The sequence below is a fragment of the Erythrolamprus reginae genome, chromosome 2, assembly GCF_031021105.1.
Source record: "Erythrolamprus reginae isolate rEryReg1 chromosome 2, rEryReg1.hap1, whole genome shotgun sequence".
NCBI lineage: Eukaryota > Metazoa > Chordata > Lepidosauria > Squamata > Dipsadidae > Erythrolamprus > Erythrolamprus reginae.
In genome coordinates this window covers 209,156,969-209,184,376 of record NC_091951.1, presented here as the reverse complement: position 1 = coordinate 209,184,376, position 27,408 = coordinate 209,156,969, and the positions used below count along the sequence as shown (strand labels likewise).

General features: G+C 43.4%; 1 protein-coding gene across 2 annotated transcripts in view; it reads left to right on the top strand.

Annotated features, from left to right (window-relative positions):
• Positions 1-27,408, top strand: part of LOC139161888 (A.superbus venom factor 1-like) — a 150,699-nt gene that overhangs the window by 6,454 nt on the left and 116,837 nt on the right. For both annotated transcript variants that reach the window (XM_070741584.1, XM_070741585.1), the window contains exons 2-3: positions 13,667-13,859; positions 18,807-18,969. In XM_070741584.1, the coding sequence (XP_070597685.1) occupies positions 13,667-13,859; positions 18,807-18,969 (356 nt within the window). The remainder of the gene's footprint in view (positions 1-13,666; positions 13,860-18,806; positions 18,970-27,408) is intronic.

The window sequence follows — 27,408 nt, the reverse complement described above, 5'->3', positions numbered from 1 at the left end:
TGATTTACACAGCCTTAATCTCCCATTCAAACAAGACAATGTACTCATTAATCTGCCATCTAAAAATGTTTTTTTTTTCTTTTCCCCATTGCTTTACTTTTACTTTTGTAGTAAATATGCTTATGGTGTTATTATGGATACAGCTTGGCAACAAAACCTCCCATTTCTTTCCCTGTAAGTTTTGTAAAAGGCTTCAACTGTTGACATTTGGATATTACAAAATGGCAACACAGTGCCTTTCTCCTCATGACCCTTACTTGGGGCTGACAAATTAAACCAAATTTGTAGAACTGAGGGCTGTCTTTGGAGAATGCTGGATCAGGTGGGTAGATACTGCTTTAACATTAGTATAGCAAGTTTGATGTGGTGATTAAAGTGCCGGCCTGGAAATCAAGAGTCTTTGAGTTCTAGCGCTTCCTTAGGCAGGGAACTTCGGGCTGGCCCCTTTCTCAGCCCAACTCACCTCACAGAGTGGGTTTTGTGGGAGAAATGGGAGGCAGCAAACTTATATATGCTGCTGTCTTGAATTGTACAAAACCAAAGTGAGATATAAATCTAATGATGATGAACCTGATTTGAGGGTCTCTGTGGAAGCAAGCCCTCTGTGTGCGGCAGAAAACCACAAATCAGCTTCAACCAGAGGTGGGTTCCTGCCAGTTCAGACCAGTTCTTTAGAACTGGTAGTGGGAATTCTCCACCCGTCACTGAACTGGCAGAGATGGCCGGTTGGAAATGACCCCGAACTGGTCCTTCGACTTGAAATTCATCCACCGGAGCCAAATTTACATGAAAATAACCCTCTGCGCATGCACAAAGCCTCCTGCACATGCACAGATGAGTTTAACCCGGGAGCACTTCTGACGCGACCCCAAACCAGTAGGGAAAGTAAGTAGAACCCACCCCTGGCTCCAATACAAAGTTTGTGTTTGTTGCAACAGCCTACAATTACACCACAAACATCAGTAAAGGCCAAAAAGCAATTGAAGCAGTTTTCTGCACTGTTTTCCATGGTATTTGCTCAAGAGGAACCCTATTCAGTCAGTCACCAGAGGATCCTAACACTCGGTGTAAGACAAATACATCAGAGACTATTACATCAACAAAACAAATTAGTTTCCTTCTTTCAGAGATGGATCTGGAGCAATCAAGAATATTTTCCGAAGGAAGAGTGTTCAACATCTTACAGATCCTTGATGAATAGAAATCGTCCATACAATGCAGAATCTGAGGGCAGCCGTATAGCAGCAGGAGCAGTGATGTTCCAGCCTCAAAACTAAGTCACTGCCCAGATTCCCTCAGACGTGACTCTTGTTCTGTTGCTACAGAATGTTGCTGGATATATATCAGATAACCTCAGCAATTCTAAGGACGAGGCTAAAAATGGGATGTTATATTCGAAACTTAGACCACTATCAGGTTTCCAGATTTATTGGAAACTGCAGTTACATCACTCTATTGGAAGCAAAAAAGCAAGTGTTAATTGTTATGCTCGCCAGCACCTCAAAACTATTTATTTTGTATTTGGGTTCTTATTGTATGTGTTTCTATTTTTCCATGTTTCACCCATTCTGTTTCTTTAAAAAAGCTTCCAGATCTATACCACAGTCTTTTGTTGGAGGATAAGTAGCAATGGTAGAATTCAAATAATTCCACCACTAGTTCGCTGAAAATGTGAGTGTGCGCATGAATGGGTGTGTAGCTTTCACGGATAGGCATGTGGCTTCCACACATGCACAGCTACATGCACAGTACGCTGATGATACCCAGTTATACATCTCCACCCTCATATCAACTCAGTGAAGCAGTGGAAGTGATGTGCCGGTGTCTGGAGGCTGTTAGGATCTGGATGGGTGCCAACAGGGTCAAACCTAACCCTGACAAGACGGAGTGGCTGTGGATATTACCTCCCAAGAACAATTCCATCTGTCCATCCATCACCCTAATGGAGGGACTTTTGACCCCCTCAGAGAGGGTCCATAACTTGGGTATCATCCTCAATCCACAGCTGATTTTAGAACATCATCTTTTGGCTGTGGTGAGGGGGATGTTTTCCAAGGTTTGCCTGGTGCACCAGTTGTGGCCCTACCTAGACAAGGAGTCTCTGCTCACAGTCACTCATGCCTTTATCACTTCAAGGTGCAACTACTACAATGCTCTCTACATGGGGCTACAAGCGTTCAGAATCTCCAAATTGTGCAGAATGCAGCTGCACGAGCAGTCTGCATTGGCTGCCAATTGGTTTCTGAATTCAATTTGAAGTGTTGGTTATGACCTATAGAGTCCTACATGGCATGGAACCAGAATACCGCTGAGACCGCCTTCTGCCGCATGAATCCCAGTGACCGGTCAGGTCCCACAGAGTTGGCCTTCTCCAGATCCCATCAAGTAGACAATGTCATTTGGTGGGGCCTAGAGGGAGAGCCTTCTCTGTGTTGGCCCCACCCCTCTGGAATCAGCTGCCCGTGGAGATTTGTACTGCTCCCAACCTCCTCATCTTCCATAAGAGTCTGAAGACTCATCTATGCTGCCATGCCTGGGGCTATTAGATCTTGCCCCCTGGCCAATGAGTGTGTTGAGAGAATGTGGAGTGAATGGAATGCTTGTTTTCTTTTCATGGTTCTTTGTTTTTTTTTAACATTTTTAAGTAATTAATTGGATCGAAGACATTGTATATTGTGTATTTTATGTGTTGTGAGCTGCCCCGAGTCCTTGGAGAAGGGCAGCATAGAAATCCAATTAATAAATAATAAAATAAGTAAATGGGAGTTGAAGTCCACAAGTCTTAAACTTGCCAAGTTTGAAGATCCTTGCACTCCTAAACCTTAACCCAGGGGTCTTCAAACTTGACAGCTTTAAGACTAGTGAACTTCTATTCCCAGAATTGCTTCTCCAGTCATGCTAGATTAGGTAATTAGAAGGCAATAACAGCTCTATTTGTGTGAAAGATGAACCATTTTTCACCCCCTTCCTGCAAAAATTGGGTGGGCAAATGGTCTTGGAAGCCTATAGGGAGTTCCTGGGTGCTGGGGGATGGCAAAAATGCCCTGTTTTGTCAAAATCTAGTCATTTTGCAGCCACATTTCAGCAACATAGTTTCAGGTACAGGGCTCTGCAAATGGGTCACTGGGTTTAGGTACTGGGCTCTGCAAGCTGGGAATTGCCTGACCTTGGATGAAGGCAAAATTCTATTTTTCTTCTTTAAATCTGTGATCAAACTCTGTTCTTTCATTGTCCTTTAAGCTGCAATGGATACTGCACTGCTCATTATAATGTGATCACAATACCACCCACTTTACTGTAATGATCACTCCCATTTTATAACCCCCATACAGCTCCCCAAATCTCTTTCAAGTGATATAAAAATAAAGATTTAAGGAGAGGGGTGGACTCAATGGCGCCAGTGGCACAGAGTTTCCTCTCACCCATGGGGTAACTCCAAATCCCCGCTGCCCAGGGGGCTTTGGATCCGATGGAAAGGAAAGGTGATGCTGGGGACACTGCTGGGGGTCTGGTTTGGGGCCGGCAGCGGTGTGAAATCAGCTAGGCTGCTGTGCCTAAGCCAATGAAGCCGAGCTGATACCGCAACGAAAGGATTTAAAAGTAAGCTGGAAGTCATTTGGAGAGAGGAACTAAGAAATACACTGGAGCGAGAGGAACAGAATTAAGAATGGTACTGGTGAGTGATTCGGCCAATCAGAGCTTGGATTGACTTTCTTGATTTTTAAAATGGAAACAAAAACTTGGAAGCAAAAATGGAGAGGAATAGCAGAAAGCTTCTGGAAGGACAATAAAAGCCCAAAATTGAGGATTTTAAAATTTGTTTATCAGATTATTGAACTATTTTCATGAATTTTAGCAAATTAGTTTTAATCAAAAAATTAAATTTTTAATTATATAAATAAGCTTAAAATATTTTTTGTGGAACTAATAAGATTGCCACCTGTTGGTTGGAGAAATAATGACAGGAGAAGATTTGTTGGATATATAATGTGTTTTTCGACCTTGGCTCCTGGATCATCTTTTCTAAACTGATTGTGACTGTGAACTTTTTAAATTATTTCCATCTGGAGGTTACAACACTTTGAAGAGGAGAATTTACATTGTTCTACAAGAACTATTTTATAGAACTGCAGAAACATGTGAATATTACAGATTTTATTTTCAGCACAGAAATTGAATTGAGAAAGGGGACTAGACATTTTAAAATAATAATAATAATAATAATAATAATAATAATAATAATAATAATAATAATAATAATAAAAAATAAAAATAAAAATAAAACCAAGAAAGTAAAAGAAGAACTCAAATAAGAAGGAACAGAGAGGAGAAGATTTGGACAATGATAAAACTACAAATTTATAACATTGATAAATAGTTATTTAATTATTAATTGAACTATTAATTGAAATATTAAAATTGAATTGTGAAAAGCTAGCAGCTATTTGGTAAATATAAATAAGAAAATAAAAGAAGAGTTGAAAGGAAAGGAACAGGTGGAAGAAGACTTAGATAGTGATAAATTGTATAAGGTTCTTAAATGGATTTGTAGAAACAGCGTCCTCGGAGAGGGGCAGCATAGAAATCCAATTAATAAATTTTAATTTATTAATTATCTGAACTATAAGATTATTATAATGTGAATTATAATGGTAAAAGAAAAATAGGGGGAAAGGGGAAAGGGATATAATAAAGCTATGAATAAAGGAGGATTACTATGGGAAAAATAAATAGTACTGATTATTATTATTATTATTTTGGAAAGGTCTGGGATTTCGAATAGATTAGGGAAGATCAGAAATATGGTGAAAACAAATAGATGAAAGATTATTACACTGAGATGATTAGTGAAAATCAGATTAGGGGTTATTATTATATTGGGCATGACAGTGAAAGATATATAGAGTAGGGAAGGCTATTACACTGGGAATGAGAGTGAAATTAAATAGATTAGGGAAGATTATTAACACTGAGTTTAACAGTGGAAGATATAGAGAATAGGGAAGATACATAGATTAGGGAAGATATATAGATTAAGGAAGATTATCACACTGCGAATGGCAGTGAAAGCAAATAGATTAGGGAAGATTATTGCATTGGGAATGACAGTGAAAAACATATATATTATGGAAAATTATTACTGTACTAATTATTGATAATGGAAGATACGTTTAGTGAAAAATAAATAGAAAATATATTACACTATAATTATGATTTGCTAAATTAGAAATGATATATTTGTAAAATGAAAGGAATGATATAATGTTTAAGCACAGAAAGAAGGTAATATAATTTAAATTCTTAATAATACCCACCCCTCCATATTGCTATTGCTATAATTAGATTTAAGGCATGATATGAACCAATAATTTTTTTCCTTGTTGTATGAAGAGAAGTAAATTTGGAACTTTCCTCCTAAAGGGCAGTTACCGTATATACTCGAGTATAAGCCGAGTTTTTCAGTCCCAAAAATGGGCTGAAAAACCCGACCTCGGCTTATACTCGGGTGACCACAAGAGGGCGCCGGGTGACCACAAGAGGGCGCACCGCGGGAGCCCGGCAGCTGCCCTACCATTCCCACAGCCGCGGAGCCCCCTTTTACTTCCTGCTTGGAGCTCCTGCAGCTACGGTACTTCTCCGTTCCAGCAAAGTTGCCAGCCAACTGCTCCGACGGCGCGAGAGAGGAGCAGACGATGCGAAGGTGGGGGGGGGGGGGACTCATGAAGCAGGAATCCCCCCCCACCTTCGCATCGTCTGCTCCTCTCTCGTCGGAGCAGTTGGCTGGCAACTTTGCTGGAACGGAGAAGTACCGTAGCTGCAGGAGCTCCAAGCAGGAAGTAAAAGGGGGCTCCGCGGCTGTGGGAAGGGTAGGGAAGGTACCTTCCCTTCTCCGTTCCAGCAAAGCTGCCAGCCAACTGCTCCGACGAGAGAGGAGCAGACGATGCGAAGGGGGGGGGATTCCTGCTTCATGATCCCCCCCCACCTTCGCATCGTCTGTTCCTCTCTCGTCGGAGCAGTTGGCTGGCAACTTTGCTGGAACGGAGAAGTACCGTAGCTGCAGGAGCTCCAAGCAGGAAGTAAAAGGGGGCTCCGCGGCTGTGGGAAGGGTAGGGAAGGTACCTTCCCTTCTCCGTTCCAGCAAAGCTGCCAGCCAACTGCTCCGACGAGAGAGGAGCAGACGATGCGAAGGTGGGGGGGGGGATTCCTGCTTCATGATCCCCCCCCCACCTTCGCATCGTCTGTTCCTCTCTCGTCGGAGCAGTTGGCTGGCAACTTTGCTGGAACGGAGAAGGGAAGGTACCTTCCCTACCCTTCCCACAGCCGCGTCACTCGGAGCCCCCTTTTACTTCCTGCTTGGAGCTCCTGCAGCTACGGTACTTCTCCGTTCCAGCAAAGTTGCCAGCCAACTGCTCCGACGAGAGAGGAGCAGACGATGCGAAGGTGGGGGGGGGATTCCTGCTTCATGATCCCCCCCCCACCTTCGCATCGTCTGTTCCTCTCTCGTCGGAGCAGTTGGCTGGCAACTTTGCTGGAACGGAGAAGTACCGTAGCTGCAGGAGCTCCAAGCAGGAAGTAAAAGGGGGCTCCGCGGCTGTGGGAAGGGTAGGGAAGGTACCTTCCCTTCTCCGTTCCAGCAAAGCTGCCAGCCAACTGCTCCGACGAGAGAGGAGCAGACGATGCGAAGGTGGGGGGGGATTCCTGCTTCATGATCCCCCCCCCACCTTCGCATCGTCTGTTCCTCTCTCGTCGGAGCAGTTGGCTGGCAACTTTGCTGGAACGGAGAAGGGAAGGTACCTTCCCTACCCTTCCCACAGCCGCGTCACTCGGAGCCCCCTTTTACTTCCTGCTTGGAGCTCCTGCAGCTACGGTACTTCTCCGTTCCAGCAAAGTTGCCAGCCAACTGCTCCGACGAGAGAGGAGCAGACGATGCGAAGGTGGGGGGGGGATTCCTGCTTCATGATCCCCCCCCCACCTTCGCATCGTCTGTTCCTCTCTCGTCGGAGCAGTTGGCTGGCAACTTTGCTGGAACGGAGAAGTACCGTAGCTGCAGGAGCTCCAAGCAGGAAGTAAAAGGGGGCTCCGCGGCTGTGGGAAGGGTAGGGAAGGTACCTTCCCTTCTCCGTTCCCCCCCCCCACCTTCGCATCGTCTGCTCTTCTCTCGTCGGAGCAGTTGGCTGGCAACTTTGCTGGAACGGAGAAGTACCGTAGCTGCAGGAGCTCCAAGCAGGAAGTAAAAGGGGGCTCCGAGTGACGCGGCTGTGGGAAGGGTAGGGAAGGTACCTTCCCTTCTCTGTTCCAGCAAAGTTGCCAGCCAACTGCTCCGACGAGAGAGGAACAGACGATGCGAAGGTGGGGGGGGATTCCTGCTTCATGATCCCCCCCCCACCTTCGCATCATCTGTTCCTCTCTCGTCGGAGCAGTTGGCTGGCAACTTTGCTGGAACGGAGAAGTACCTTCCCTACCCTTCCCACAGCTCGGAGCCCCCTTTGCCTCTCCTCTTGGAACTGGAGCCGGGGGACACGTTAACAGGAACGCTGGTGGGGCAGGTGGAGAGAAAAGGCGCACACATGTAACCGGTACATGTAACCCAAGCCCAAGCCGAAGAAACTGAGTGCACGCGAGAGAGAGACAGAGATAGGAAGGGGTGCAAAGGTATTGGTGCCCATTGCCTCTGAAAGAGAATGAGACCCAGGGGGGAGTATGGACTTATGGTAGATGCACGTGATGGGAGGAAAGCGGCCAATGAGGAGAAGGGTACCGTAGTCTAAAATGTCTTTTCCTGAGGAACTTTAGGGAGGGGGAGAGGGAGAGAAGCGTTGGCAACAGGCATGCGTGTTTTAACCTTTCAACGGTGCTGCTTTGGTTTCCCCGTGAGTGCCTGCAGGAGCTAGAGGCAACACGTCCATTCTTTGCAAGTGAGCAAAAAAGGCAGAGATCGCACGATCAAACTGGTAGGGACAACTAAGGCATGATTTGTGTCTGATACCACTTTGATGGAGTTATGTAACCCCCCTTTTAACCCTGCTGCTCTTTTCGAAAAAACTCCCTAATCTTATGTTCCCGGGTCTATTTGACCCGGACTGCAAATTGATCATTTTAGGTACCTTACATTTGGTCTTTTTGAACGTTCTTTTCACCTGGAAACAAGTTTGAACATTTCTGCGCACAATGGAATGAAAATTGAACTGAAAAAATTAATCCTTATTGGTTTATTTTGCACATAAATGTGCCTCCCCCCTCCCGTTTTTGTGAATTTGTTTTAGGTTTATTGATAATTTTGCCTGCAAAATGCATTCTATTTTACTAAATTTGGTGTGGGATTGGTAGCTTGAACATTTCTGAACATAATATGAAAATTGAACTGGAAAAATTGATGCATATTGGTTTATTTTGCACATAAAAGTATGCCTCCCCCCCCCCGTGTTCAATTATTTCAATTTATATAAAAATTATGCTGTTAATTTCAAACTTACATACTTTTTTTTAGTAACATGGATTTATTTCATAAAATTAGTTCTCTGGCTACAATGTGCTTGATTTTCAAAAGGATATTCCAAATATTTCTAGCCAAATATATATAAAAAGTGAACATAATGGCACGGGGGTGTGCCATTTTGAGGCAAGGCCGAGGGGTGTGTGGCCCTTTTGAGGCAAAATAAACAAATAAGAATCATTTTTTTTTCAGTTCATTTATATTTTTTCTTATATGGTATTCAGAAATATTCAAACTACCAATCCCACACCAACTTTAGTAAAATTGAACATATTTTGCAAGCTAAACTATCTATAAATTGAAAAAAATTCAGAAAAAAGGGGGTGTCTGCCTTTTATAACCAAATTAAAGCAATATGCATAATTTTTTTCAGTTCAATTTTCATATCATTGTGTGCAGAAATGTTCAGACTATTTTCCAAGTGAAAAAAGTTTTCAAATGGACCAAACATAAGCACTTCAAATGAAGAGTTGTCGGTCCGGGTCAAGGGTGACCCGGGAACAGAAGTGTGACTTTTTTTTTCAGCAAGAAAGAAACCCCCCACCCCAAAAAAATTCTCATAGAGAGAACCCCTGAAATGATGAAAAGTCATGAAATTGCAAGTTTCAGATATGCAGGGAAATTTTTTTAGAGGGGACTCAAACTTGGCTTCGGGTCACATATGACCCGAACAGAACAGCAGGGTTAAAACTGGCCAAGTTTCTTAAGTTTGAATGCAGGGGTTCTCAGCTTTGGGCAATTACCGGTATGGGTGGACCTCAGCCCGGGAGAGGAGGCACCTGCCCCACCCCTCCCACAGCCGCTTCGATCGGAGTGCCCTTCGCCTCTCAAACCAAGAGGAAGGAGAATGGGGCTGGAGGCTGAAGGAGGGGGCGGGCATGGTGGCGCTGGCAGCAGCCTTGCTTCTTTCGTGGTAGCTCTGAGGGAAGCCTTTGCCTGTCCCTTTTATGAAAAGCAAGAATAAAAAACACCTTAAATTTGCCTTAAAGGCAGTGCCTCAGCACTTTTATCGTCCCTCCACGCCACCTTTCTTTCTTACATTGGAATTTGGAGCCCCGAAGGGTGGAAAAGCGCGACCTCCACAGCCCGATCTCCACGTCTGACTCTCAAAAATGGGAATCCTGGTCCTTCTGTTTCGCCACTTCTCTTTGGTGCCCTCTGATCCGAATGCATGGAGCAATGCAATCTATTGCAAACTCCCCAAGCAATGCAATCTGTTGCAAACTCCCCAAGCAATGCAATCTGTTGCAAACTCCCTAAATAATGCAATCTATTGCAAACTCCCTAAATAATGCAATCTATTGCAAACTCCCTAAATAATGCAATCTGTTGCAAACTCCCTAAATAATGCAATCTATTGCAAACTCCCTAAATAATGAAGTCTGTTGCAAACTCCCCAAGCAATGCAATCTGTTGCAAACTCCCTAAATAATGCAATCTATTGCAAACTCCCTAAATAATGAAGTCTGTTGCAAATTCCCCGAGCAATGCAATCTATTGCAAACTCCCTGAATAATGCAATCTGTTGCAAACTCCCTGAATAATGCAATCTGTTGCAAATTCCCCGAGCAATGCAATCTATTGCAAACTCCCTAAATAATGCAACCTGTTGCAAACTCCCTGAATAATGCAATCTGTTGCAAATTCCCCGAGCAATGCAATCTATTGCAAACTCCCTAAATAATGCAACCTATTGCAAACTCCCTGAATAATGCAATCTATTGCAAACTCCCTGAATAATGCAATCTGTTGCAAACTCCCCGAGCAATGCAATCTATTGCAAACTCCCTGAATAATGCAATCTATTGCAAACTCCCTGAATAATGCAATCTGTTGCAAACTCCCCGAGCAATGCAATCTATTGCAAACTCCCTGAATAATGCAATCTGTTGCAAACTCCCCGAGCAATGCAATCTATTGCAAACTCCCTGAATAATGCAATCTGTTGCAAACTCCCTGAATAATGCAATCTGTTGCAAATTCCCCGAGCAATGCAATCTATTGCAAACTCCCTGAATAATGCAATCTGTTGCAAACTCCCTGAATAATGCAATTGCTCGAGAGGGATTGGGCGGGAAAAGTGCATGCCCACGCATGCGCGGTTCCCTTCAGTTCCCGTGCTTGGCTCCTGAAGTGCTTGCCGTGGAGACAACGGTTCCTGCGCTCATGTGGGGGAGATTTGAGGCTTTTGTGCTGCAAAAGTATTTTGTGTATGGGCCTCTCCCACTCCCCTGGGGATCTTTCTCCCTTCCCGACCACCTTTTACAGTACCGTATAAATCCTATCAATCAGGCAGTTCCCATTACCAGTAGCCAGTCTATTGCAAGAGGTGCAGGAATTCTGGGAGTTGAAGTCCACTAGCCTTAAAACTAGGGTTAGAAGTGCAAAGGGTCTTTAAACTTGACAGTTTGAAGGCTTGTGGACTTCAACTCCCACTCCTGAGGTAGCATGGCTGGTGCAGGAATTCTGGGAGTTGAAGTCTTTGATGCTGTCAAGTTTGAAGTTTGTAAAAAGTGTACATGGTTTTAAAAAGTATACATGGTTGTACACTGGTATTTTATTAAACAATACCTACTAAACCTTTTTGTTCAGAATATGGTACTGTACTTTTTTCCTTGTTTTCCACTTCTAAAATCTATGCGATTGTTATGCTCCTGTGCCTATTATACTACAGTAGTCTGAAAAATACAGTACCGTATATGCAACTCTTCAGGGGGTGCATACAGGTGAAGAGCTACCACTACTGGGCAGAGAGTGAGCGCTCCCTGCTCCACAGTGGACTCTGGACAGCCGCAGACCTGCGGCTGTCTGGAGTACCGGTATCTGGCACAGGCAGCATGATAACATCACACGCTCTGTGCCGGTAAGAAGACAGAGCAGCAGGGAGGCAGAGCAGCAGGGGATTGACATAAGCAGAGGGTTTATTAAAACAATTTTTTTTTATCCTCTTAGAAATGGATCCCAGTACATCTACCGGTAATCCTGGACCAAAACAAAAACGGAGGTCATATGCAGCTAGTTTTAAACTTCAGGTTGTGTCAAGAGCAGAAGCAAGCAATAACAGTATTGCAAGTAGGGAATTTTGTGTTGACGAAAAGCAAGTGAGAGAGTGGAGAAAAATGAAAGCTGACTTGGAGAAGATTCCAAAGACAAAAAAAGCTCGTCGTGGTTTATCAACGTCATATGGGGCTCTAGAGAATCAGTTGTATGAATGGGTTATGGAGTGTCGTCAAAATGGCTACTGTGTAACACGAATGGGAATTCGCCTGCGTGCCCTTCAGATGGCTAAAGATGACAAATTGAAAGCACCAGGCATTGAAAATTTTGTTGCATCAGCAGGATGGTGTACCCGTTTCATGAACAGGTTTGGCCTATGTTTGCGGCAAAGAACAAAGATTTCACAAAAATTGCCAAAAGACCTTGATGAAAAGGTGATGTCGTTTCATTCATTCATCATAAAACAAAGAAAGATCCATAATTATGATCTGGGAGATATTGGGAATATGGATGAAACACCTATGACATTTGATCTTCCAAGCAACAGAACTGTGGCAAGTTTGGGAGATAAAACTATTTTACTCAGAACCACAGGAAATGAAAAAAACCATTTCACAGTTGTTCTGTCATGTTTGGCTAATGGAACAAAGCTACGGCCTGTCATTATTTTTAAAAGAAAGACCTTGCCCAAGCATGTAAAATTCCCACCACGAATTACTGTGCGTGCGCACATAAAAGGCTGGATGGACGAAGACGGAACAAAAAAATGGCTGGAACAGATTTGGAACGGACGACCAGGAGCAGCCTTAAAGAAAAAACCATCATTGCTTGTTTGGGATATGTTCAGAGCCCACATATCTGATCACATTAAAAAACTGGCAAAATCTTCCCAAGTCACTTTGGCCGTTATTCCAGGTGGGCTTACATCTGTATTGCAGCCCCTAGATGTTTCCTTAAACAAACCTTTCAAGGATCGTGTTAGGAAGATGTGGCATGAATGGATGTCATCTGGTGAAGCCCATCTAACAAAAGTCGGAAATCTAAAGAAGCCCGACATAGAACTAATAACAAAGTGGGTCCGTGATGCCTGGGAAGACATCCCAGAAGACATGGTACAACGTGCTTTCAAGAAATGTGGCATTAGTAATGCCATGGACGGTAATGAAGACAGTGCTTTGTTTGAGAATGATGGCAGTGATGGTGATGACTGTGAACTCAGCGATGATGATAACATCTATGCTGATAATCTCACAGCAGCTAATGCTGAAGCTCTATTTGGAGAAACAGATGAGGAGGAAGAATCCGGTTTTGAGGGATTTTGACTCATAGGTTTTAGCTTGGTTGCTGATTGAACTACTTTTTTTACTTTTTAATTTATTTAATTTTATTTAATTTATTGTAAATATCAGATTCCTTTTATTTACCCACTTTGAAATAAATATTGTTTACCCTCTTTAAAATAAATATTGTAAAACATTTAATCTACTGATGTCTCAATTAATGTAATTTTATTGGTTTCCATTTTTATAAGTTACCAGTAGCCACTACATTTTCTAACCTCGGCTTATACTCGGGTCAATAAGTTTTCCCAGTTTTTGTGCCAAAAAATGGTGCCTCGGCTTATACTCGGGTCGGCTTATACTCGAGTATATACGGTATATTAAAATGAGGTTTAAAAAACATGAATGAGATAAGTAAGAATATAAGAAATGGACTGAAGCACTATGGCATAGTTTTAGTAGAAAAAAGCAAATAGCCAAGAGAAATTTTGATAGCTAATAGCATTTTGAGCCTGAATGAGAACAGAAAACATTCTTTGAAATCCAGATGACAAAATTAGAAAAGGAGGTAGCCCAATATAAATGATGTATACCAAAACAAAACAGATAAATAATTAAGAATTTTGATTAAGAATTTGGCAATTGATATTATATTGTATTGTATTATAATTGAAGGTATGTGAATTTGTATTTCTGTAAGGTGTGGAGGAAAAATAATACCCCCCCCAAAAGATAAAGATTTACCATTTTTTAAACTGTATTTGGAAGCTTTCTAGTTGTTTTAACCATTTATTTCTCCATTTTTCTAAAAGAAGAGATTATGGAGATGCCTCATGAAATGCCTCACTTTTCCTAAGCAGACTAACTCAAAAGATGTTCTTTTCTTCTTCTGCAGCTACACCCTCATCACCCCTGGTGTTCTGCGAACAGATACAGATGAGCAAATTTTGGTGGAGGCCCATGGAGACAATGCTCCAAAACAGCTTGACATCTTGGTTCAGGATTTTCCATGGAAGCAGAAAACCTTGTTCCAAAAAAGAGTAGATATGAATCCAGCAGGAGGCATGCTTGTCACTCCAACTATAAAGGTGGGTGTATGCTGATAATTGCAGTACAGTCTATTGTATCCCTGCCACACACTCCCCCCCAAAAAATCAAGCTAATATCCTGCTCATCCTACTTGAGAGAAAGTGCCATGCACTTTAGAAGAAAAAACATGATTAGATGCTCCAAACTCAACTGCAGGAAATACGACTTTAGTAACTGAGTAGCTGAGGCATGGAACTCACTTTCAGACTCTGTAGTAACATATCCTAACCCCCAAAACATTACCCTTAGACTATTCATTGCTGACCTCTCCCGAGTCCCGATTCTCGATTCCTAAGAGGTCAGTAAGGGCGTTCATAAGTGCATAAGTGCACCAGTGTGCCTTCCGTCCCCTGTCCTAATGTTTCTTTATAGTTTTTTTACAAGTATCATGTATATGAGTATTATTATATCTAATGTTTTTTCTTATTTTTCTTTTTACTAGTATCATGTATATAAATATTATTATATCTTTACATATCTCCAATATGTACTTGACAAAACAAATATATAAAAATAAAATAAATAAATATTGCAAAAAATTGAGAGTACAACTCGAGGGAGCAAAGAAAAACAAAGTTATAGGATTCATATGTATTTATTTTACAGTTCTTATTGACACAATTGCTGAAAGATTCTGCATAGCATTTCACATCAAACAAGTAAAATATTATAAATATGTAGATCAAAATCAGTATCAAAACCAAAAGTCAACCATAAGAAGAAACCAAAAGAAAACCTGACAGATACAAAGTATAGCAAAATTAAAGTGATTAATAAATCAAGATGCTAAGTTAACATTTAAAACAGATTGTTAAAGATTCTGAATCAATCTAAATTTAGTGATTAGTAAAAGTAGAATGTTATTGGGCCAAAGAGCTGAATTTTCAGATTTTGCATACAGTGGTCCCTCATTTATCACGGGTGTTCCATTCCAGGACCACCCGCGATAAACAAAAATCCGTGAAGTAGGATTATTTTTCTCTCCCTCCCAAACATTGTCCCTCGCATGCCTGGTGTTTTTGCACATCTCCCCGGAGGACCTCCGGTGCCAGGCGAAATGGCTTCCCATCCAGATCCTGAAGATACTGAGCACCCACAGCAATCACCTTCTGTACCCAGAATACCTGCAGCCGCTCTCCTCCACGCCAAGTCTGAGCCTCCTTTTGCTTGCCTAGCTGCCCCCCCTTTTTTTGTTGCCTTTCGACTGTGCACACTTCCAACTCCTTGCTGGGCTGCTTCCTGGGCCGCAGCACTTCCGGAGCCTCATCTAGCTCTCCTTCCCCACCCCCTTAGTTTGGGGATCTCTGCTCCCCACTGCCATCAAGCCGAACTGATTTGGCTGGCCGGCTTGTTGATGGCAAGGACGGGGGGGGGGGGGGGGAGGGGATGAAAGAAAGATGCATCAAGTTCTTTGGCTCCTTCTTCTCCAACTTTGAACTTTGCACCGCAATTTAATTCTGCTGCATCTTTCTTTTGTCCACCCCCCTGCCATCAACAAGCTGGCCAGTCAAATCAGTTTGGCTTGATGGCAGCGGGGAGCAGAGATCCCTGAACTAAGGGAGTGGGTGGGCGGAAGGAGAGCCAGATGGGGCTCTGGAAGTGCTGCGGCACGGGGAAGCAGCTGGGCAAGGAGCTGGAAGCATGCATAGCTGAGAGGCAAAAAGAAAAAAGCCCCAGCTAGGCAGGCAAAAGGAGGCTCAGACTTGGCATGGAGGAGAGCGGCTGCAGGTATTCTGGGTGCAGGAGGTGACTGTTGTTGTTGCTCAGTATCTTCAGGATCTGGATTGGAAGCCAGTTTGCCTGGCATGGGGGGTCCTCTGGGGAGAGATGTGACAACACTGAGCACGTGAGGGACAATGTGTGTGTTGGGGGGGGGGAAGGAAAAAACACACGATGCACTGAAGCCACGAATGGTGACCCCTAAAGTGGCGAGGGGTCACAGAATAGACATTCGAGGAAACTCCAAAGATTTCTGGACAATTTTAGTTCACCCTTATCCAGGGAGGAGAAATTGGGTTTAGTCTGTGTGCTGATAGAACTGTGTTTACTCTCAACATGAACAATGGTAAGGGAGAGAAAAAGAAGAATGCTAAATAGTATATTTCTATAACTGATCTGTTTCCAATAGTCCTGGATAGTCCAGAGGGCTTCAGTGTTGAAATCTTATTCCCTGACCAAATCCCATCCAAGGTTTCATTAATCCAACTCTGCTAGTACTTGAACCCAAAGAATATCAAACAGCTGCTGGCATCTGGAGGAATAGATACTGAGAAAAGTTCTGCAAATTGGACCATAATCTCATCAATAGAAATTAACCTTCTGACTTTCAAGTTGGAATTTTGGACAGATTTGTTCATATTGGTAAAAGTGGTAGGTGTTAGCCTGTGTGTATTCCTGTATATTTGGATAATCCTATAATTGCCAAATGAAGCATGATAAAGGGAAAGTGAGAATAGCTCTTATATGATTGCAGAGTTACAGTGTGCAGCCCAGATGGCAGAATTCATTATGTGCTGGGATTCACGTTTCTCCAGGTTGAGACGGTCGACCAGTAAAAATTTATTTGGGGTGAGGATTCCCTCACTCTCATTTTCATTTGTCTTGAACTTGGAATTAGTGGCTGAGGTTTCTTGGTGTGTAAATTAGGAAGGAAAAAGGCCAAGGAGAAAAAAGTTGTGGGTACATGGCAGTGGGAAAAGGACACCAAATGTAAGTTGGAAGAGCAGAATGGCAAGCCGAGATCTCGTGGATATGTTCTTCATTAGTTTCATTGACTGTGTTGCTTTAGCTGGACACTATAGGGCCTCTCCATAGCCTTCTGTGAGGAAAGATCAGAAACTGATTTAGCAGAAGCCAAAAATAAAAAAGGAACACTTTAAACTTCAAGCTTTTGCAGACGACATAGTATTCACAATTCAAGACCCACTCAAAATAGCCCATATTCTAATGAACGAACTTTATAGATTTGGGGAAATAACCGGTCTTAAAATCAATCTAGATAAAACCAAAATCATAACCAAAAGCATGACAACAGAACAAAACTCCATACTAGAGCAAGCTCTTAAAGTAAAAGCAGTGAAAAAACCTAAATATCTTGGCATCACGATCTCAGCGAATAATAGTACTTTAAAAAAAGATAACTACGACAAACTTACACATGACATACAAAAAGATCTAACCAGATGGACAAATTTAAAACTATCTCTGATGGGTAAGATTGCCGCAATAAAATCAAATATTCTTCCCAGATATCTATATTTATTCCAGGCAGCTCCAATCAAACTGAACAAGTCATTTTTTGAACAATTACATAAATTAATTCATAAATTCATTTGGACCAAAAATAAGGCAAGAATAAACTAAAAAATCTGCAAGATCATAGATCAAGGGGAGGCTTTGGCCTCCCCAACTTTTATCCTTACTATCAAGCCACTATTTTAACTAAAATCAAAGACTGGATAACCTTACAAAACACAAGATTACTTTCTTTAGAAGGATTCAATCTACAATCAGGATGGCACACATTCCTAATGGCAGAACCAAACAAAATACCAAAATACTTTTAAAACCATTATATAAGAAATACATTAATATCAACCTGGCAACAGATTAAAAAAAATCACTATCTAGCAATTCCAAAATGGCTATCCCCAAATGAATCCATTACCTATCAGATCGCTTTCTCAACACCAAAAATAATAACCTATTCCAAATTACTAGATCCTAATGATAATATTCTCACTAGACAACAACTAGAAGAAAACGGAATACTTATACACAAATAAACACAAAATACAAACAACACAAAAATACCCTTGGCTTTCAAAACCCGAACCCTCTTGACTTAACATTATTTGGACCTAACATAAAAATGATCTCCAAATTATACAGCTATCTATTAAAACATGACACTATAGAAGAGCAAGTCAAAGGATCCATGATTGCATGGACACAAAACTTCGGATATATAATAAAACTCACAGAGTGGGAAAAAATATTCACAATTAACTATAAAATGACACCTGCTGTATCCTACAAGGAAAATCTATTAAAATGATATATAGATGGCACCTACCATCAGCTAGGCTCTCTAAAATGTACCCAAACGTATCATCCCTATGTTGGAAATGCAAGAAGAATCAGGATACATACTATTATTTATGGTAAACTTGTACATACGCCCAAAAATTTTGGACACAAATTAAAAGAATAATGGACCAAGTCATATCGACAAAGATCACAATCAAACCAGAACTGTTCCTTCTAGGCATTTTTAGACAGAAATTAAACAAAGAAGACAGATATCTTATTATCCAAATACTGATGGCCACCAGGCTAACATACGCACAACATTGGAAAAAAGAAGACACCCCGACAAATTTAACCATTATTAGTAAAATCATGGAACGCGCTGAATTATCAAAAATAACAATGGAAATACAAAACAAAAACGATCCAGAGTTCTACAAGGCCTGGGAGAAGTGGTATAGATGGTTATCTAATTTTAAAAACAATAAAATAAAAACCAATTAAAACTCCTCAACATAAATCAAGAGGAAGGTATACACAACAGAAATTCTGATCAAAACTGATACAATCTCTGTCTGAGTTCAATCCATCCGATAATTACTGACAATATACTAATAACATAACTCACAAATATCTTTTATCCACAAAATTAATAAGCATAACCAAACTAAGTTGTCACAATACATATTCCTGCTAGCATGCAGGTACTACCCCCCTTTCTTTTCTCATCTCATCTAAAATCTTTACTATAATACCTATCTATCAATGCATATAGCAAAGCTCTACTTTATTCTTAAACTACTATACTTTATAGATATAAGACTATGTAAATATGAATATTGAACGGAATGAGGCCTCTGGTGGCCTTTAGTAATGATTACATTTGAAGCTCTGCTCTACCTCATCTCACCATTCAGATTCCTGCAAAAGAACTGAATGAGGACTCCAGGCAAAATAAGTATGTGGTTGTACAAGTAACTGGTCTTCCAGTGAGCTTGGAAAAGGTGGTTCTCCTTTCTTACCAGAGTGGCTTTCTGTTGGTCCAGACAGATAAAGGCATCTATACACCAGGCTCCCGAGGTAAACTCTTCTTCTGTATCTATTTCTTCACTCCCCTGGGTTGCCACTGTGGTTATGTGATGAATAATGCTATAAACAAAACAATTCCTGGGATTTGTCATTTATTTTAGATATTTCCAGAGAGTGGAGGAATGGAAAGATGTATGTCTTGTGACTCTGTGACAGCCCCTCAAATATTGAAACACTGCTGTAATGTCTCCTCTGGGCCTTCTCTTCGCTAGACTGTTCATGCCCAGTTCCTGTAATTGTTCTTCATATGTTTTAGTCTCCAGTCCCCTAATCATCCTGGTTGCTCTCCTCTGCACTTTTTCTAGAGTCTCAACATCTTTTTTATAGTGTGGTGACCAAAACTGGATGCAGTACTCTTGGTGTGCTCTAACAAAGGTTTTATAGAGTGTTATTAGTACCTCACTTGATTGAGTCTACGGAGAGGGGTGGCCAGGGCCGCCGATAGACGGGTACTACTGGGAGTCCCGTACCGGGCCCAGTGAAATTGACCAATTAGAGGGCCCGCAGTCAGCAGCTCCTTGCACATGCGCAGACTGTCACCTCAGAAAAGAAAAAGGCCGGGCCCTTTTGCGCATGTGCAAGGAGCTGCAAATTTGGCGCCAGAAGGCCGGGGCCCCTAATTGTTCAAAAAGTTGTGAGAAGAGGAAGCTGAGCTTCCTTCTTAGCGCCTTTCACGTTTTCCGGCAACTGCAGCGCCCCGCCCGGCTGGAGCTTCCCTGGCGGCTGCAGCAGGTGAGCTTTGGGGCTGGTGGGGTAGGCGAAGGCGGCGTGCTGGCCGGCCAGAGCCGGGATTGGATAAAGCAGAGGCGGGTAGATGGCTGGCAAGCCGCCGAGGGAGGCCGGCGGGGGCAGGTTGAGCAAGCCAGGCTTGGGGACAAAGGCGGCGGCGGGCAGGGGGACCAAGCCCGGCGGGGTGCAGGCAGGCGCCGGGGCTGCTGGCGGAGCTCTCCGGGGAGACACTGGGCACCGGCTGCGCCGGCTCCTCGGCCAGGAGAGCGTCGATGCGGAAGTTGTGGGATTTCTCCGTGGGCTTCTGCATACCGGCTTCTGGGCTGCCGCTTCGGCCCTGCTTTGCGGGACCTTAACGCGGCTCTACCTTTTCCCGGGGTGGCGGCGTTGGGCAATGCAGCCGCTGCTCCAGCCCCTTCCTCGCAACTCACTCACACACACACACACACCTGCCTGATCGGCTGGGTGCGCCACTGCCCCCCTCTTCTACAAGCCGCTACGGCGGGGTGGCTCCTCCTTTCCCTCCCCTCCCCTCCTCCAATTTGGGGCTGGTGGGAGGGTAGCGGCAGCGGAAGGGCGGCGCGCAGCGGGAGGGTGATGGCGGCGGCAGCGACAGCCACAGCGGGTAGTAGGCCCCTCTCCCCCCTCTCTCCCTCTCTCTTTCTCTCAGCAGTCGCAGGCAGCAGGTAGTAGCCATGGGGCAGCGGCAGAGTGGTCAGCTGTGAGGCGGAGGCTGAGCTCTGGAACAGAGGCACTGACCGCGGCGGCTGGACGGCATTTACGGTGTCTAGCAACATGTCTAGCCACCGCCGTCAGTGTTCCATTCCGGAGCTCCGCCTCACAGCTGACGACCTTGCCGCCGAGGAGAGAAAGAGAGAGGGAGAGAGGGGAGAGAGAAAGAGATAGCAAGAGAGGGAGAGAGAGAAAGAGAGAGGGAGAGAGGTAGAGGGAGAAAGAGAGAGAAAGAGATAGCAAGAGAGGGAGAGAGAGAAAGAGAGAGGGAGAGAGGGGGGAGAGAAAGAGACAGCAAGAGAGGGAGAGAGAGAAAGAGAGAGGGAGAGAGGGGGGAGAGAGAGAGGGAGAGGGAGAAAGAGAGAGGGAGAGAGGGGGGAGAAAGAGAGAGAAAGAGATAGCAAGAGAGGGAGAGAGAGAAAGAGAGAGGGAGAGAGGGGGGAGAGAAAGAGATAGCAAGAGAGGGAGAGAGAGAAAGAGAGAGGGAGAGAGGGGGGAGAGAAAGAGAGGGAGAGGGAGAAAGAGAGAGGGAGAGAGGGGGGAGAGAAAGAGATAGCAAGAGAGGGAGAGAGAGAAAGAGAGAGGGGGAGAGAGAGAAAGAGAGAGGGAAAGGGGGGAGAGATAGAAAGAGAGGGAGAGAGAGAAAAAGAGAGGGAAAGGGGGGAGAGAGGGGGGAGAGAAAGACAGAGAAAGAGAGGGAGAGGGGGGAGAGATAGCAAGAGAGGGAGAGAGAGAAAGAGAGAGGGAAAGGGGGAGAGAGGGGGGAGAGAAAGAGAGAGAAAGAGAGAGGGAGAGAGAGAGGAGATAAAGGAAGAGGAGAGATAGAAAGGAAGAGAGAGAGAAAGAAAGAGGGATAGAAAGAGAGAGAGAGTGAGAGATGCTCAGTGAGCCTTTCTTTGAAGTTGCCTTTCTTTCTTTCTTTCTTTCTTTCTTTCTTTCTTTCTCTCTCTCTTTCTTTCTTTTTCTCTCTTGCTCTCTTGCTCTTTCATTCTTTTTCTTTCTCTTTCTTTCTTTCTCTTTCTTTCTCTCCTTCCTTCCCTCCTTCCATTTCTTTCATTCCCCCTCTCTATTTTTATTTCTCTTTCATTTTCTTTCTCTCTTTCTTTCTTGCTCTTTTTCTTTCTCTCTTTTACCTTCCCTTCCTCTATTTCTTCTTTTCTTTCTCCTTCCTACCTTCTTCCCTCCCTCCCTCCCTTCAGTCCTTCCTCTCTTACTCTCCCCTTTCATAAGTTTCCTTGCTTCCTTCCTCTGTTCCTGTCCCTTCCCCCTTTCTTTCTTTCTTTCTTTCCTCCCTTCCTTTCCTCCCTCCATTTCTTGCTTTCCTTTTCCTTCCTCCCTTCTTTCCTCCCTCATTCCCTTCTTTCACTCCTTCCTCTCTTACTCTCCCCTTTCGCACCTTTCCTTGCTTCCTTTGCACCCTTCCTCTGTTCCTGTCCCTTCCCTCTTTCCTTCCTTCCTTCCCACCCTCCGTCCATTCATTCACCCATTCCTCTCTTGATCGCCCCTTTTACCATTCCTTCCTCCCTCCCTCCCTCCTTCCTTCCTTCATAACTCGCCCTCGCCTTTCTTCCCTTCCTTCCAGATGGGAGTGCCCCCTCAAGACACCCGCCTGACTGCTGGTACCCTGCTTTTTCTCTCCCCTCGTCCTTTCCAGCTCCTCGCGTTTGCTGGCTGGGGAATTCTGGGAGTTGAAGTCCAGATATCTTCAAGTTGCCAAGGTTGGGAAACACTGGCCTATGGGACCGCCTCGCTTGGCGTGAGGCGGGAAATGATCCCCGGGGGATGGAGTGGCTTGGCGACTTAAAATAGTTTTAAAATGGCGGGGGGGGGCAGACACTTAGGCTGCATGGGGCCCCAAAATTCCTGATGGTGGCTCTGGGGGTGGCATACAAATCTAATAAATAAATAAATAAAATAAATAAATAATGCAATTTAGGATTGCATTGGCTTTTTTGGCTGCTATTGCAAACTCCTGGCTCATATTTAGCTGGTTCTTCACTAAGACTCCAAGATCTCTCTCACAATCACTGCTACCAAACCTGGTTTCACCCAGTGTATATGTATACATTTGGTTTTTCTTACCTAAGTGTAACTTTGCTTTTCTCAACATTGAATTTCATTTTGTTAGATAGGGCTCAGTATTTAAGTCTGTCAAGATCCATCTGGATCTCGGCTCTGCCATCTAGGGTGTTAGCTATTCTCACCTGCTTAGTATTATCTGCAAATTTGATAAGTTCTTCTTTTATTCCCTCATCTAAGTAGTCTATGAAGAAATTGAAGAGTACTGAGCCTAAGATGGAACCTTGTGGTACCCCACTGCTTATTTCTCTCCATGTGGTCTTAGACCCATTAAGGCCTACTCATTGAATATGGTTTGTTAGCCACTTGGGAATCTATCTGATGATGAAGCTGTCTATCCCACTTTTTTCTAGCTTACAAAGAAGTAGGCTGTGGTCTACTTTGTTGAATGCTTTGCTGAAGTCTAAGTATATTATGTCCACAGTATTTTGCTGGTCTACTAATTTAGTCACTGTATTGAAGAATGAAATGAGATTGGTTTGGCATGATTTCTTTTTAACAAACCCCTTTTGGCTGCTAGTTTTTATTTTACTTGTTTCTAGATGTTGGCAGATCTGATTTTTTATTACCTTTTCCAGTATCTTCCCATGTATTAATGTTAGGCTGATTGCTCTGTAGTTTCTTGGGTTAGTTCCCCCTCCACTTTTTTGGGAATCACGTCAGCTCTTTTCCAGTTCTCTGGTAGTTTCCTGGTGTTCCAGGATTTTTGAAAGATGTGATACAGTGGTTCTCAAATGACATCTGCCAGCCAGTTCCTTTAGGACTGGGAAAGTAATCTGTCAAATCCTGGTGATATGTGTTCATCAAGATCAGACAGGTGTCCTCTTACTATTTTTTTTGTTTATTTTAACTTTTGTTTCCAGCCTGTTTTTTTCAGTTATGTTTCTGGTAGGTTGGGTTTTAGGTTTTTTTTTGCGTGAAGACTGATGCAAAGATTGAGTTAATCACCTCTGCTTTCTCTCTGCTGCCTGCTACTTCCTTGCCGTCTTCTCTCTTTAGTGGACTAACTGATTTTTCTTGCTATTTTTATGCTAGAAGATTTTTTTTAAAAATTATCTTTGACTTTTGTTGCAAGTCTTTGTTCATTCTGAGCCTTTGCTTTCCCGACTACCTCTTTGCAAATTCTGGCTATCGGCTGATATCCTGTCTTAGTTATATATCCCTCTTTCCATTTTTTGTACTTGTCCTTTTTCTCTATCCCTATCCCTATCTCTGTCAGAGTAATCTTTGTGCAGCCATGCTGGTTGGTTCCTGGATTTCTTGCTTTTCTTTCTCAGCGGTGTTGTCCTGGTATGGGTTTTTTTAATGACCATATTTTTCAGAGTTTCCCAATACAGTATTTGTTTGTTTGTTTGTTTGTTTATTTATTTATTTATTTATTTATTATTTTTATTTATTTATTTATTTATTTATTTATTTATTTGTTTGTTTGTTTGTTTGTTTGTTTGTTTGTTTATTTACTTACTTACTTACTTACTTACTTGTTTGTTTGTTTGTTTGTTTATTTATTTACTTATTTATTTATTTATTTACTTACTTATTTATTTAGTCAAGTATGTATTGGTAGTATACAATGTTATATCCGCATACAGAATAAAAGCCAGCCTGGAGCAGTTGTCAGTTCTTTATTGTAGTTAAAAACAGGTAACAGACATCATCAGAAGAAAGAGCAACAGGCTGGTCTAACTGACTGCTTATATACATGTAACCCAGCTCCACCTAGCTCACTAGCCAATCAGCTTACAGTATCGTTCCACACCCCAATTATGGGTAGTTACAAACCCTGATTGTTCTCAGGACACAACACCCCTTCCCACCTGGTTAGTACACACAAAATCCTCTAGATACGTGGGTCGCTTGCGTGACCTTAGAGAACGGCGAAGTTCAACCTCTGGTGAGGGAACTGGTGAGGGAACTGATGGTTCTGTTTCTCTAGGCACGGATTTTGATTGTGCTTCTGTGTGACTTTCCTGATGTGGTGATTTCGGTATTGGCCCTGGATGTTGATTTCCCCTGGAGGGGGTAATCTCTGTGTAATCGGGTAATGCAATGCTGGTTGGTTGGACAGGTGGTACTTGTAATGCTGGTGTAATGGCTTCTAAAGTTCGACAGCGTAGTTGATCTATGTGCCGTCGCCAGATCCTTCCATCCCCTAGCTGGACCCTATAAGAATAAGGTCCAGTTACATCCAAAACCCAACCTAGCTCCCAACGTTGTTCTCCCCCCCCATAATTCCTAGCATATACTGGATCTCCTTGGGCAAATACTCTCGTACATTTTGGTGGTTCCTTATCTATGTCAGGAGTATATGTAGGGTGGATCCGATCTAATCTCGTACGCAGACGCCGGCCCATAAGAACCTCTGCTGGGCTCCTGCCTGTGGTAGGGCAGGGAGTTGAATGTTGCGTAATTAAATAAAGGTTCACTTTACTTTTCCAATCCAGTCCTTTAAGGCGGCCTAAGGCCTCTTTTGTGGACCGCACAGCCCTCTCCGCCCGGCCATTACTTCTCGGATGCCAAGGGGCTGTTAACGTTTGCCTAATTCCCAAGGTGGCTAAAAATACTTGGAATTGTGCAGATGTAAACTGCGGTCCATTATCGGTCACCAACTGATCGGGTAACCCATGTGTGGAGAAGTGTCACGATAGGATATTGATTACACTCTCCGATGTCGTAGACTGTAAGATATCTACTTCCACCCAGCCTGAATAAGCATCTACTGATACCATAAATTGATGCCCATGGAAAGGGCCGGCCCGGTCAAGATGGACCCTAGACCATGGTCCTCTAGGTAATTCCCACTGCCTTGGGTGTGTCTCCGGAGGCATAGGTCTGGAGTTCTGACACTCCCTACAGCGCTCTACCCACATCTGAATGGCTTTATCTAACCCCGGCCACCAGACATAACTACGAGCCAAGGCCTTCATCCGGACTATGCCTGGATGGCATTCATGGAGTAGGCTTAAAACTGTGTCCTGTAAGGACGGGGGAACAATGACTCTTGATCCCCACAGCAAGCACCCTCTACGTGTAGATAACTCGCTTTGCCTTGTCTGGAATTGTCTAAATTCACTAGGTATGGTTTCCGTGGGCCACTCCCGTATCACCCAATCAATGATTTGTGAAATAGTATTATCCGTAGATGAGTGGGCTGCTATGTCGGCTGCAGACAGTGAGTTACTAAGTTCCTCTATCAGGAGGACCTGTGATGTTGGTGATGGGTCCATAACTGGTACTGGTAGAGGGCAACGGCTAAGAGCATCTGCGTGTGCCATGCTCTTTCCAGGCTGATATTGTAATTGATAATTATAGGGCGCTAGAAATTCTATCCATCTAATCATCCTGGGGGATGTGAATTGTGGGGATTCCTTAGTACCCGCTAAAATACCCAATAACAGTTTATGATCCATTTGCAGGACAAAGGGTCTGCCATATAAATAGTCGTGAAACCTTTTAACAGATGCGACAAGGGCCAAGGCCTCCTTGTCCGTCTGACTATAATTTCTCTCAGTGTTGGACAAAGTCCGAGAGAAATATGCCACGGGGGCCTGTGAGCCATTAGGTAATTGATGGCTAAGCACGGCACCTATACCATAAGGGGAAGCATCTGCCGCGAGTATCAATGGCCACTGATCATTATATTGAATAAGAACTGCATCAAATATACATGAATATACATCAGAGGCTACTGAATGAATTCCTGATATGGACAAACCTAATTTGGTAAACCAGTCCCTCCCCAATAACGATGGTAGGGGATTAGTTACAATTATCAATGGGAGAATCCCAGAAAATGTTCCCTTTTTTACATGGAATTTTCCCTCCCCTTTGGTTGGAATTAGGTTTCCTTGATAATCCCTCAGTTTCACACTTGTTGGGTCCAGCTTAACTTTAGATGGGTCCACGACCAGGTGGGCAAGTGTGTCCCAGGAAATCGAACTCCTGGCAGACCCAGTGTCTACTTCCATTTCTAGGAATGACCCTTCAATAGTTACAACCATTGAAATTTTCTTAGTCCCACATCCAGCTGCTAGAAATACTTCCTCCTCTCCGTTGCACAATTCCTGATCTGTTTCTGTGGCGAAACAATCACTTCGTTGTCCCGACAGATGTTGTTGCGTGTGACGTGAAGGTGTACCACACCTGGCGGTTTGGTTAGATGTTGAACGGCAGACTCTAGATAGATGCCCCTTCCTTCCGCAGCTGTAGCAGATTGCAGTGCAGAACTGACACGAAGAGCGAAGATGTAGGTCTCCACAGCTGAAACACGGTGGGTAGTTTGATCGTCGCACCGATGTAATCCTCTGCTTGGTTCCAAAGTTTGATGTGCGATGGCAGTTGGTGGTGGTATGTAGGCGGGCAACTGTTTCACCATAATTTGTGTTGTCTATAAGGGGGTAAGTTGTCGCATAGATGCTTATTTGTGGAAGAGTTTCTTTCATTTCCGGAATACGTCGTTGTATATTCGCGGAAGAGTGAAGTGACATCTCTGCAGCACAGGCATCGTCACTAGCTATAGCTAGTGTAAGTTTAGGGTGGGCCAAGAGGCGGCGCTGAAGTTGGAGATCTCGCACCCCACAAACGAATTGTTCTAATAGCGAACGTTCTAAATTTTCGAAGTCACAGTCTTTTGCTGCGTCACGAAGGGCAGCCACGTATTGTGTAATTGATTCTCCCTCAGCTTGGATGTGGCGTCTAAAATGGAAACGACTTAAAATAAAGGACGGAGCTGGCGCATAGTGTCTCTTAAGTTTGTCCATCAGCTCTTCCCATGGAACTTCGTAAACCACCTGTGGTGCTACAAGAGCGCGTGCCATACGAAACATGGTTTTGCCACAAGCATTTAAGAAACAAGCAATGCGGCGAGCTTCTGATAATTCCCTAAGATCT